Source organism: Gambusia affinis, linkage group LG21, assembly GCF_019740435.1.
Source record: "Gambusia affinis linkage group LG21, SWU_Gaff_1.0, whole genome shotgun sequence".
In the NCBI taxonomy this organism is placed as follows: Eukaryota; Metazoa; Chordata; class Actinopteri; order Cyprinodontiformes; family Poeciliidae; genus Gambusia; species Gambusia affinis.
The window spans coordinates 1,978,166-1,992,266 of record NC_057888.1 but is presented as its reverse complement, the minus strand read 5'-3'; the positions used below and the strand labels follow the sequence as shown (position 1 = coordinate 1,992,266).

The 14,101-nt window shown below is 41.9% G+C and overlaps 1 protein-coding gene across 3 annotated transcripts in view; it reads right to left on the bottom strand.

Moving 5' to 3' along the window:
• Positions 1-14,101, bottom strand: part of LOC122824372 (disco-interacting protein 2 homolog C-like) — a 48,422-nt gene that overhangs the window by 18,900 nt on the left and 15,421 nt on the right. For all 3 annotated transcript variants that reach the window (XM_044104948.1, XM_044104950.1, XM_044104951.1), the window contains 12 exons: positions 13,082-13,207; positions 10,218-10,508; positions 9,433-9,555; positions 8,725-8,871; positions 7,877-7,996; positions 5,838-6,035; positions 4,905-4,996; positions 3,978-4,088; positions 1,954-2,077; positions 1,772-1,881; positions 735-837; positions 575-639 (listed from right to left, as the gene is read on the bottom strand). In XM_044104948.1, the coding sequence (XP_043960883.1) occupies positions 575-639; positions 735-837; positions 1,772-1,881; positions 1,954-2,077; positions 3,978-4,088; positions 4,905-4,996; positions 5,838-6,035; positions 7,877-7,996; positions 8,725-8,871; positions 9,433-9,555; positions 10,218-10,508; positions 13,082-13,207 (1,610 nt within the window). The remainder of the gene's footprint in view (positions 1-574; positions 640-734; positions 838-1,771; positions 1,882-1,953; positions 2,078-3,977; positions 4,089-4,904; positions 4,997-5,837; positions 6,036-7,876; positions 7,997-8,724; positions 8,872-9,432; positions 9,556-10,217; positions 10,509-13,081; positions 13,208-14,101) is intronic.

Here is a 14,101-nt window from a genome sequence, read left to right as displayed (position 1 = left end):
AAATCTGAGGTAATAACTACAAAAACTAAACTACCGGCATTAACAATACTACAAAAAAGAGCAAAAAAAATAATTCATAAGATGTTATATTTAGAACACACATTTGTAAAATCTAAATAATTCAGATTAATTGTCAGTGAAACTACAGACAGCTCCAATTCTTTACAAAACCAAAAATAAACAATTACTGGAAGAGAATAAAAATGTTTATAAGTTAAGGGGGAATCAAAGTTTAAAATATGCAAATTAAGAACTTCTAGAATAAACTTCTTTGTATTAATAAGTGGAACCAAAAACTGTTTGACTGTCCCAACATAAAACTGGACAAATCATATTATTAGTGATTATTGTTGGATACGATATTTAATATCAATAATCAATTATTGTTGGTGTTTTATATTGATGCCAGCTTTGTTTTTTGGTGAATTTTGTTCAAACCCTCTAATTAAAATATGTGTTTGGTTGTTATATACATCTGGATAATACATGTAGTAAATGATGTTTTCACATTATGCTTCAGTTTGGAAATATTTCTTATTAAAGGAACAGAGAAACGTCTGGTGTGTGTTCTCACCGTCAGGATGCCGTGCCACAAGCCCACGTCCTTCTTAAAGTCCAAGACGTTCACTATGGTTTCAGCTGGATCAGAGGAGGAGAAAGGGTTAACACCCCCTTCAGGGCAGGAGGGACTGCTGCGTGTGTGTGTGTGTGTGTGTGTGTGTGTGTGAGGATACCCTCGGTGTAGCTGCAGGACTGGGTGAGAGCTTGGCAGTGTGTTAGCAGAGCGATCCTCGTTACCGTGACGCCCAGCACGCTGCCGTCCTTACAGGTTTTATACTGACAGGGGAAACAGCAGATGGAGCATCGCAGTCAGGAGCTTTTAGCTAGAAAAATCTTTATCTTTAATCTGAAACATCATGCAGTTTAAATATAAAACAGATGAATGAGTCCCTGATTCTGCTGCAGATCTTCTGTCAGAAATGTTTTACTCTAATCTGGAAATCATCCCATTAGTACTAGTTCTACTGCCAGATTATTTCATTTATAGCAAGACAGTTCTCCATGTTTTAGGTGAAATAATCTGTGAATGTTGTTTTGTGAATCTCCCTCAGACTCTTGAAGAGGTTTTGCTTCCTAGTTCTATCTAATTTGTGGTTATTTTTTGTTGCTTGTGCATTTTTTTTTTATACCACAGATCTTCCTTCAACTAAACTTTCCACAGGGTTGCTTAGGGATTTATCACTCAATGATAAACAAACTTCCATAACAAGAGCTTCTGTGGAATTGTAAAACAGTAAAAGCTTTATCTATTACACTTTTCCCTCCACTTAACTTTCCATTGATAAGCATGGATGAACAGAAGCAGCGTCTTATCCTTCTTTAGAATGGGTCAGTGACGATTCCCTTGATTGTAACAAGCCATAACATAGCCATTGAAGGACTTATTTATTAAAAAAATTAATGGTTTTATGTAATTTTATAATTTTCTGAGAAACTGATGTTTGGGTTTTCATTAGATGTCAGGCAAAATCATCAAAATCAGACATAAATAAACCTGAAATATGTCACTTTGTGTATTTAAGATGCATAACGTGACTCTTTAACTGAATTAGGGAAATAAATGTTTTTTGGTTTCTTTTGGATTAAATATTGAGTTTCTAAACTACAATACTTAAAGCTGTGCAGGTTTCAGTGCGTCTGACAGAGGACAGCCGGTTCTGATCCAAACAGGGAGCTGCCGGTTCTGATCCGGGTCCATCTGGAAGCTCACCTCTATGTACGCCGTGTCGTTGTTTGCGTCCTTGATGTGTGGGAACCAGTCTCTGGGGGGCTTGGAGAGATGCTTGGACTCCGTTACAAACCACAGCAGCTTGGGCCATCCTGCAGGGGGCGCTAACATGTAAATTCCTGCTGAAGGAAGCGTCAGCCATGATTAATGACCTGCACTCCAACCTTTGAACTGCGGGATCTCTCCTGTTGCGCTCTTTGGAAGACCCTTATGGCAGGCGTCGCTGGTCAGCGCCACGGTAACGCCGCAGCTGCCCAATAAAAACCCGATCTGCTGGCTGCCGGCATCCTATTGGACGACAGAGGGAAGCAGGAAACGACAGTTAAGCTTTAAATTCAACATAAAGGGTTTGAATACTTCTAGAGACGCACCAATCAATCGGTTGGAGCCCAGAACAAATACAGAAAATATGACATGTTTTCCAGTTCACTCAAGGATAAAAAGTAAAATCTCCGACATTTCTAGAACAGCACGTTCCAGCAGCTCTGCTACATTTACTCTGATTTATTTTCTCAGACTTTATTTGTCATTTTTCATGTTGTATCATTAAATGTTTGGACAATTATTCCCTCTGGGTTTGGATCCTGTGAAGCTGGAAGGATTCCTGGTCTTACGTTTTTACTTTCAGACAGTTTTTATCATGGGTAACCATGGCAACAAGGTATTGTTTCACAACCGGGAGCTGCTGATTAGCATCTCAAAAGGCTCAACTAGTTCCTGAACTACGATCCCAAATCCCACAGGAGCTGAAAAGAAGGAAGTTCAAACCATCCGTCATTCTAACCAAACGGCCAGACAGATTTAAAGAGGAGCAGCAAAAACAAAGGAGGAGGATCAGCAGCTAGCTAACAGCTGATGATGTCACCCAGGACATGCCGTCCAGTTCCAGGAATAATTTTATAACTTCTTTATTTTCTGCTAAACTCAAATCATCAATCAGGTCTGTAGAGAGAATCATTGGGGCTGACCTTCCCTACATCCAGACTTAGGGTCACAAAAAGAACAGCGAACATCTCTGCAGACCCTACACATGCTGGACATGCAGAGCACTCTTTGTAAAATAAATAAATGTTAAAAAATTACATATTTGTACCTAATGTTTCTTGTTTGCACTGCAATCTTACACTATAAAAACACAAAATCTTACCAAGTATTTTTGGTCTAGTTGTGCAGATTATTCCACTTATAATAAGACATTTATTTTTCTATGTTCTCAGTGAAATAATCTGCCAGTGGAACTAGAACTTCTCCAACAATATTAAAAAAAGCTCCTTAACTTGCTGAAAAGTTTCTTATCAGTTATTTTTGTGTGTTCTAGGATATCTGCAAACTAGAAACTAGACAAAAACTACTTGGCAAGACTTTGTGCTTTTGCAGTCAATCAATCTGATTGTAAATGTTGCATGAAAACATCTGCAGGACATTTTCTTCTCTTTTGTTTCAAACGTTTAGACTAAAACAGAATCAATCATCAGATCGGACCTCAAAGAAAACTACATGGATATGAGCAGGAGAATCTTGATTTTTGCGTTATTAATTTATCTAAAGTTTGTAAATAAACTGATGCTTGAGCTGCAACGACATTTTAAACCTTGCAGCAGAAACACAGGCTGCTGGCTGGGGGGTTAAGAGAGGTGGACAGCGCGCAGCAAGACATTTTCTCACTGCAGCAAGTAATCAGAGTGTAACCATGCCAACCGTGACAGGCAGCACGTCTCGGTGTTGGCTCCCAGATTACAGCAGAGGACTCGGTGTGCTGAAGCACGACTGGCAGCTGGAGGTTCAGTAAACCAGAAGAACGGACGTGTTTCCAGATAGAAGCTGCTGTCAGAGGACAGACAGACCTCAGACCAGTTCACACAGCAAAGGTCAACAACATGACCCCGTGTCACAGCAGGGGGAATAGGGGAGGGGTGTGCACAGACACATGTTTCTCTTCCTGCTGCTCCCTGTTCAGACCGGATTAACTTCTCAGGAATACTTGTTGCCAAAAACAGATAAGACCGACGAGCCGAAGTAGTTTTTCCATCATCACCGACAGGACAGAAACAGTCCAGCAGGAGGTCAGAGGTGAAGGCGGAGGGGATTAAAGTCACACATCACCTGACCTCCAGCTGTGAGCAAAACGAGGAGCTCAAAGAGCCAAGAAGAAGAAGAAGGAGCGTCTCTGATTGGCTGGCAGACTTACTTTGCGACTCAGCGGCACCTCGATGGGAACAGGAACCACCTCAGCCAGCAGGCAGCCGTAGAAGGCCACCATGAAGGCCACTGGGTCGTTGTTAGGAAACACCAACGCCACCTGCAGGAGACAGACAGAACAGCAGAGAGGCGTGGTTTAACCTCGGCTGCAGCAACGCAAACAGACAAAACTGGAAAAACACAAAATATTACCAAGTATTTTTGTCTTGTGAAACTTTATTTCGTTTATGACATTTTTTCCATGTTATAGTCTATGATAATCTACCAGTGGAATTAGAACTTTTTTCATCAATATGAAGGAATTATTGACCTAAAACAAGCTTCTATATCTTGCTGACATGTTATTTCTAAGTTAGTTTTTTCTTATTTCAAATGTACTCAGATATTTGCTCTGGAAACCTGACAAAAATACTTGAAGAAAAATACTGAAGAAACTATGGATTATTTAGATCAAAGCATGTGTTGGAATGGTCTAGTCAAAGCCTAGTCCTACATCAAACATCTGCACACTCACCCAATGTGACAAAGGTTGGCCTACTCTATTTTGTACATAATATACACGTCTGCCACTCTTCTCTTCTGATTTTTGCTAAATTTAGCACAAAACATCCCAGAACAAATGAAAGTCTGAAGGTTTAAAAGACGTCAATACATTTACACTTCATAACTTAATAACTAAAAGTCTTTTTTAGTCAGACTGAACAGACGAGATTCTGTCTGCACTCAGTTTCACTTGTCTTACAGACGGTGTTACTTAGGAACAGAACACCAGGCCGATCTGGCTGAACGGATCGCAGATGTATTTTTATAGAAGTCAATTTGTCGGATGATGTCTGATCAGCGGCTGACTCATGTAGGGAGCCGGCGTTTGACAGAGACAGAAAGAGGAAGCTGTGAGGGGTCGGAGGTGACTCACCCGATCGCCCGGCCGCACCATGGGCTCCTGCTTGCTGCCCAGTTTGTGGAGGATGTTGTAGGCCAGCTTGATGCTGCGAGACCACAGCTTCCCTGCAGGGGGCAGCACAGAGAATATGAGTGGGAAAAGGTCCACAGGAAGTCAGAATGAGAATCTTTGTTCTCCGCTTTGTGAAAAAAACACTAAAAATGTCTGAAAGGAAGAAAGTGCCATCGATTGATTCAGTTTCTATAGGTGATTCAGCTCCTGATAGACTGATAGAACCTCAGACACGGCAGAAACTAAGTACACCCTTAACACTTTATGATATCTTTAAGACTAAATGATCCTGATTAGTTGATGATCATTAAGTCCAACCAGCTGCTGCTGCAACATTTGGACACATGAAGCCAAATTAAAGATGTTTGGTCAGAAAACAAAACCCAGGTTTAGAGAACCTTCACTTTTCATCAGTATTAATGAATTATTGACTTTAGACAACAATAAGCTCAGACTCATTGCTGAAAAGTTGTAGGGTTTTGTGATATGATCATCCAATATGATATGACCGTCATTAACAAATCTAGCAGATGATTGGCAGCGTTAAGCCCCGCCTCCTGACTCTGATTGGTTGTTTTCGGTCGGGGCATGTCTTCAGACTGCATTAGTAGCTCAGGCAGAAGGTGGAGGAGTCACATTTTTCACAGATTATCTGTCTCATAAACTGTCATCACGTGGTGAAAGTTTAAACAAATACGGAATAAAAACTATTTTTGTAAAAGTTACATAAAATAGCTTCAACTGGAATTTATCAAGACAACGATCAATCAAAATTCTTATTATGAAAGATTTTTTTACCCCCAGTTGTAAGTTAATTTAGTCTTTTTTCAGGTACATTAAAGTATTTGCATTAGATTTCATGTTTTTGCAGTGTGCATGTGAGCGTCTGCTTACCGTATGTGAGGACGTAGAGGGGTTTCCCCGCCGTGTCCAGGCTGGTGAGGCAGGGCGCTTTGGGGGAGATGGTGCCCCAGCGCTGCAGCGCCGCCTCCAGGGAGGGGGGCCAGTTAGTGACCACGCCCAGCGGCTCCCCCCTCACCGCCATCATCTCCGCCCCCTCCGGCCGTGGCTGGTTGGGGTCCGGCTGCTGGACTGGAGGGGAAGCAGAGAGATGCTCTGAGTTTTAATAAAGTTTTAATTCATGGTGCATTCGCTGCTGCAAAACCAACATGGCTGCAGTAACCGACGGCAACGAGGCCAAGCAGCTGCGAGGCCGAACACACGCTGCACCTGCTGCTGACACGCGGCTGCAGGACGAGTTCATGAGCAGAAAACCCATCAAACTGGGACTTCATGCAAACAGCAGAGGCGTTAACTGTTACAGGAGCTGTGAAACGATTCACCTCCTTCTGTCAGGTTGCAAAATGGATTTCACTGGAATTTCATTTGATAAACACAAAGTAGTGCATCATTTTGAAGAGGAGAGAAAATGATTCATGGTTTACAAATGAAACACAATGTAAACGTTTTTACAGATAAAGTAACTTTTTTCTTCTCTCAAATCTAAAATTTATAGATTCTTTGTACAAAATCTACTCTTAATATTCAGCAAATGGCCTTTCAAGAGTCTGGATATTAATCGATTACTAAACTTATTTCAATGACTGATTAATTTGTGTAACTGCTTCATGTATTTGGATCCTGAGTAACTGGAAAAGACAGTAAATGACTGCTGACTGAAAATGAACAGACAGCAGGACAGATGGTGAAGTCTGAGCAAACCGAGCGTTACGCCTCAGAGTGGAAAGGTCAAAGGTCATCTTCATCTCAGAGGTTCTGTTAACATTTATTCTCCATCTACGGCTTTCTGACCTTCATTCTCTGTATGGAGAAGCATTCATCGTGGATTTTTAGAAGAAAATTAACAAACCAGAAAATTCTCCGAGAAGATATAAAAAAATAATCTCAACCATAAAGTTTGATATTAATTTCAACCATCAGTGAAACTCACCGGTGACCAGCAGGATTCCCTCACATTACTCCTTCATTTCATTTTAAAATGTAAAACATCAAAGTTCATTTTGAATCTTTACAGTGAGAAAACTTTAATATATAGTCTGAGAGACTAGGAAGTATTAAAGGAAACAAGGGAGGAAGGATGGAAGAGAAAAAGAGGAAGGAGGGTCGGCATAAGGGATCAAGGAAGGAAACAAGGAAATAGATGAAGAAAAAAATACAAATAAAAAAAGACAGAAAAAACAAACGGAGAGAAGGGGAAGAGGAAGTACACAGAGAAAAATGAACCAGAAAAGCAATGAAGAAAGGAGACGAGGAAGGAAATGAAACAAGGAAGGACAGAAGTGGAGGAGGAAGAAGAAAGGGTAGAAAGAAGAAAAGCAAAGGGACAGATGAAAAACCACAAGAACAAAGGATAGGAAAAAAGGACACAGAAGAAAGGAAACATGGAAGGAAACATGGAAGGGAAGGAATGAACAAAAGATAAAAAAGGAAACAGGAAACAAAAAGGAATGAAGGAATCAAAGAAGTGGAATGAGGAAGGAAGTCAGTAAGGATCTAAGAAAGGGATTAAATTTTTCCATATTTGTATTTTCATCTGCAGCAATGTCTTTAAGGTTCTAGTGGTGACATAACCGTTAACTATGGTGTGGCTTCAGTTTCCATGGCAACTATTCACCAAGGAAACTCTTAGAAAACCGTGCAGAGGTTCAAGAATCACAGAATCATTCACAGAAAACAGTGTGCTAACTTCATCTCAACACGGAGCAGAACAACTGGAGAGCAAATCCAGCTGACAAAACTCCGTCAGTCTGGATTCTGTCAGAAAGAGTCAGAAGTTAGGAATAAAATTAGACGTTTTTTTAGTAATAACGCCTCTGGAAAACAAAGCATGTGTGTTGCTGCTGAACTGAGAGTAAAATGTGAGTGAGGACCGACAGGCAGGAAGCGATGCAGACATGACGGCGGCGTCTAACCCTCCAGAAGCTCATCGAAGTCGTCGACGAAGAACTCGCGCAGCGGCGGCCTGCGAGGCTGCTTCAGCGTGTTGACGAGCTGCTGGATCTTAGCCGACACCCGACTGCTGACTGGAACACCTGGAAGAACCCCAGCAGACAGAGGAGGCTGAAAACGGCTGGAAAACAGAGCTGGAAACGAAACGGCCAAAAACCACAGCCAGAAACAAAACGACCAGAAAACACAGCAGGAAACGAAACGGCTGGAAAATATAGCCATTAAAAGAAAAAAGCCAGAAAAAACATCCGGAAACAAAAAGGACAGAAAAAATGTCTGAAAAGAAAACGGCTGGAAACAAAATGGACGGAAAACAGCTGGAAAACAGAGCTGTAAACGAAACGGCCAAAAACCACAGAATAAGAAACTATTTAATCTGGAAGACGCTAACGAGGCTCAAACAGCAACTGATCCAGAACTGCAACTCTAAAAGGCTAATACAGAAATTCACTATGGAGTCATTATTTCAGCTCAGGTCAAAGGTTAAATACCAGGAAGGAAGAAAGGAAGTGTAATGAGGAAGGAAGGAATCAAAGAACTAAAAAGGAAGGGAAGCGGAACGGAAGGAAGGAAGCAAGTGTTCTGCACTTCCTGTTTAAAAAGCTGTTCGTTCTATTGGCCCCGCCCCCACTTCCTGTTAATAGATCTTTTGGTTGTGCTGGCCCCGCCCACCACTTCCTGTTTGCACATCTGCTGGTTGTGCTGGCCCCGCCCACCACTTCCTGTTTGCACATCTGCTGGTTGTGCTGGCCCCGCCCCCCACTTCCTGTTTACAGATCTGCTGGTTGTGTTGGCTCCGCCCTTGGCTCACCGTCGCCGGTCTCCATGCGCTCGGCGTTGCCGTACTTCTGTGTGCTCCTGGCGATGGTACCCATGTTGGACATGTGGTGCCGCTCAGTGTGGGAATGGGATGAGTCCGACGAGTATCCAGTCACGTCCGGCGGCGCCGAGTGGTTCTCTGCAGGAGGACGGACAGGAAGCAGTCAGTCAGTGCCACTTCCTGTTGGCGCTACGCTCCATTAGACCCGTCTGACCGTCACTTTGTGTCACATCCTGCCGCGCTCAGCAGTCTGCTGTTTCATGACTCAGCGTTTTGTTCATGTAAACACTGAAGTGAAGCGAGCAGCTTCTCCAAACATTGTCACATAATCTAGTTTCATCTATAAAAAACTGATGAAGTTTTTATCAGATCATCATAAATCCGTCCATATTCTGCACAGTCCATTCACTTTTCAATTTTAAATTAAAAAATGTTCAAGGAAAGTTTTAAAACTTACAGAAGGATAAGTAATCTAAAATATAACAAAATATTATATTTTAAAACATTTCTGTAACACACTCTATATGCAAAATACAAATTTAATTTTAAAAAAAATCCTCAATTTCAATAACCAAATTGAGATGATCAATAAGTCAAACAAACTAGATTTAGGTCTGATCTCTGTGAAGTTCGGATCCGTTTTTGTGTGAATTGTTCCGTAAGCCGGATTTGGACGCTCAGCTCCCGGTCTGGACCTACCCTCCGACTCCAGAGGCGGCGGCCACAGCATGTCCGATCCAAACTCACAGGACCGCCGCAGAGAGCCGCCGTTCTCCGCCACGCTCAGAGCGCCCTTCCTCTTCAGAGACAGGTGGCCGATTCCTGCAGAAACACAGCGCGGTGTCAGAACCGGGTCAGAACACGAGATGCTGCAGGAACAGACGCTGTGACATGGAGCTTAAATCCAGGCTAAAATACTTTATTCATTAAATAAAACTCATTACTGAAGGTTCTTTAAAGGGTTGATGTAGAAGCTGAAGGCTGTGGGCAGGAAGGAACTCCTGTAGCAGTCTGTATTACAGCGGTCCATGGATGCCTCTGACTAAACACACTGTTATTGTAATAAATACTCAGCATTTTCCTAAATTTTCTTTATTTTATTTCATGGCTTTGGATTAAAACAGTTTTATTTTGTGCTTTCTCAATGAGTTTTAATGAAATAAAGAATTTGAGTTATAAAAAATATATATATTTATCTGCCATCTTACTGAAATGTAAGATGGAGAATTAGGGCCATTGCAGACAGAAAAAAAGATGTAAATTTCCACCAAGAAACTTAGATGAACCTTGAATAAAAACATAAATATAAAAAAAAAAAATTTGTTTTGAAACTCAGAAATGTTCAAATATTTTAAATGAAACTTCTGAGATTAATTTTGCCAGAAATATACTGCTTTATATATATATATATATATATATATATATATATATTTAAGTTTTAGGTTCTGATGGCGTTTCAGCCGGTCACAGGCTGACGTTCTCACCGTGATGCGACTGCGACAGCAGGCTCTGCTGGTGGTGCGACTGGCCCAGGTGAGGGTGGCCCAGGTGCGCCAGGTGCGCGATGTGCGTGTGCGCCAGCGAGTCGGCCAGCCGCCCGGCGTTCCCGCTGCCGCCGCTCTGCGTGGACGAGGAGGACGAGGAGGTGGAGCCCAGGTGGGCGGGGCCGAGCTGGGAGGGCCGACTCATCCAGTGCTCCATGCCCGTCATGTCGTCGCCCGGCCCCGCCTCCTCCTCTGAGCCCGACGACGAGTCAGAGCACAGCGGCGACAGCCCTGGAGAGTCATGGGAAGATGTTACCAAAGAAACAGAAACATTCAGCATGACAGGAAAAGTTCAGGAAGGAAAAACTCCTTCACCTGCTCAGTATATTTTATAGCAACATGCCAGATCAAAGTGTTTTACATCATAAAAACACAAAAATACTGTGTTTTTATTTGTTAATGTGATAAAACAGTAACCAATTAAGAAACAAGCCAATGCAAAAATACATCAAATACATGAATCAACATTACTATTAATCTAAAATTAAATTAAAAACTAGAGATGGAACTCAATTCAATTGTTTAATTGTAATCAAAAACTATACCTCAACAAAAAAAGCAATATTTTAAATTCTAAAACACTTTTTGCTGCAAAATTATTAAATAAATCAATTATTTGTTAAGCAATATGTATGCTGCTGCTGTCTGAGGATGTGGCTTGTGCATCAGATAAACGGCTGTACCAGAAACATGTGAACACAAAGGTTCTGGCCACAATCTTTGTAAAAAAAAGAAGCTATTAAGACTTTTATGCAGTTAATTAATAAAAATTACTACAAAAAAGGAGTGATTGTTTTTAAATGTTTTGTTAAATCTGTGGGGTGAAATGATATATTTTTGGTTTTAGTTCTGCTGCAGCCGAGTTTCTGAGGAGGAAGAACAATCTGGTATTGATTGATTGTAGGTGCTGTTTTGTGTTTCTCTGATCCTGTTTTATCTTGGATTTTTGTTTCTGTGCTTGGATCAAAGCAGCTGAGACTTTTTGTTTTAGGACAGGCTGAATGTTGCAGAGCAGGCGGGAACATGAAGCGTTAGAAACGGAGGTGAAAATCCCTCCATTCCTGCCGAACTTCACGGGAAAAACCAAAATATTTCTGTTGGCAGTTTCCAGGAAATGAAACATAATGTTCCTGCTGGTCTAATGCTTCACGTCCCTCATTAAGATGCACAAGAATAAAATCATTTATTAAATCATCAATAACCTCCTGTAATTGCACGTTTATTGACAGGCCCACAGCATCACAGATTTCCCACCTTACCGTGAGCCTGAGTTGATTTTTCTGCAAAAAAAGATTCATTTATTGAAAGGGCCTTTGACGCGTCTTTACGATTAGCGTTTTTTTCAACCTGTTAGTCCGGTAGAGTCGCTTTGATTTGGAACAGAAGCTGCAACATTCGTTCCACTTCCAGCTGCTGCGGTTTGTTTTCTCTCTGCTCTGAGTCAAGCCAACCAAACGCTTTAGGAACCTGTTCCCTTCCTCACCTGTGGGGGCGCTGCACCAACAACCACTGAAGGAAACGACATGAACCCCTCTGAAGAAGACAATGAGCGCAACTTTCATCTTCACGACATGCAAACAAAAGCAAAGTGGCGTCTGATTGCACCGGTTGGAGGATTTCTGTTTTGTCTTTGGTAAAAGACAACGAGCCATTTCTCCTGCTGGCACTAGACTAGCAAGCTTGTTTTGGTTGCATTTACCCAGAATGCAGTGCGCTGTCGTTCGCTTCCTGCTTTTGGCGCAGTCTCCACTCTGCTTTTTGTTCACATAAGCATTCAAACCACACCAGAGTTCACTCCAACCAAACAGACAGAGGTTTGTAGGCGGACCAGAATTCGGTTTTTGGTTTGATTACAAATTCCCATCTCTCCACACCAACCAGTTTAGGGACAAGCAACAGTTTAGGGCCAGAAAACTAAACATTTGAGCTTCCAAACAAGAAATTAACTTATAATTATCTAAACTGTGGAGATTATTAATGCAAGATTCTGTGAAAAAAAAGATTTCCAATAAGACAAATTTGCCGCTGCAGTTCTGTGACCTTTCAGTGACTCAGGCAAAAACCTCAGCAGCTCAGAGACACCAAATGTCAGTAATTAGTGAATCGGATCTTGTGGCTTGTCAGTGAAACAGCCACAAGAACCAATTTGGGTCCAACATGCTTCAGGCGGCTGAATTTCCTGCTCTGAACAGCCGATAATTGTGAGAGCCGCCGATAAGGCCTGGTGAGCGCCGCTGTGTGCAGACATTTAACAAAGTGTTGTCAGAACGGTGGAAAAACACAACATGATGCGTTCAGGGACACGTCAGCTCCACTTAGCCATGTTCTCAAAGGTTAAGGAGCAAATTACAAAGGAGCAAACTTATTATATTTCCTTCATTAAGATTCAATCAAAACCAAAATTATTCCATCAACTGTGGTTATGGATGATCTAATGAGCTGATGTGTGAGGTAAAGGTCAGCTGCGCTGTCCGTTTCCTGGACCGTCTCTCAGCAGAAATGCTGCAGAAGGTGACAGGGTTCAGCTTTCACAGCTTCCTGCGGCCGGTTTCTCTGTAAATCCCTGCGTGGGTTTTACACGCCACAGAGAATGCGCCTGGTTGCAGTTTTGGGTGGGATGAGCGTTCCTCTGTCAGAGACGTCTGAGAAAGCAAAGAATCCCGTCTGACTCTGGTGGAGTCAGGAGACGCGACTCCTTCAATATTCAATAACGTCACAGCTAACGTTAGCATCTCGATGAGGTAGATCAGAGAAAAACCTTGAGTCTGGTGTAGTGAGAGCAGGTTTTGTGTGTGCGCTGTCACCTGGAGGCGTGTAAGCGTCCATGGAGGTCTGGACCACCAGGGAGCGCCGTTTGGAAGGCATGGGCACCGCCATCTTCCTCTCCACGTGTCGCGCCAACACGGCCTGGACCGCCTCCGTGTGGACGTCTGAGGAACAGAGACAGGAAGTCACATGTCTACAGAAAACTCTGGACGACCTTTAGCTACCAACTCTGAGCTAATTTTCAACAGAAATCTGTTTTTGTGTTTATCTTATGCTCATTTTTAGCAGGACAGACAGAAACACTAAATAAGAGTAAGATAACAAGTCTTCTGACGTGACCTGAACCTAACTTTTAATTTTGACATGTCAGCTACAGAAGCTTCGTTTCTACTACAAATATGCACAAAACTTTTTCTATATTCTGCTAATGAGACTTCCTTCATCATCTTGCAGGCTTCTCTCAGGGTGAACCTGTTCAGATATTAATCTTCCAATAATTTCAAATTTTCTGTCAACTGTAAACATTTTTTAACTCAAAAACACGACGGGTTGCTGGATGAATGACTGCCCTCCCACCCAACCACCAGCTTTAGCAAGTTTTCTCCAGAAAACTTTGATATTCACTTGGAAAAGTCACAACCAGCTAATCCCAGTACTGGACTAAGATAGACTCTAAAAAACATTAGAATTTCTGAAAAACATAAAAACTTAACATAATAAAAACTTTTGATTTTTACCCTAGGAATACTTAGTCAGGATTGCTTTGAGATCCACTGGCTGATTAGTGCAATTATTTATTTTAACTGTATTTTCCTGTTACCATTTTTCTTAAGATGGTTGGTGTCTAATATTGTCAATACTTTCTTCCTATAACATATATTTTCATATCTTCTGGAAAGTTTTAACATTTTTTAACTCAGCAGGTTTAGCAGGATTCCTGGGGGAAACCCAGAGTGTGAAAGATTTCCAAGGTGTTGCTCTCAGTTTGTGAAAACCACAATCAAACGGTGCAGCTGGTGTTTCTCTGGGATGAAGCGTGGACCCGGCGGGCTCCCCGT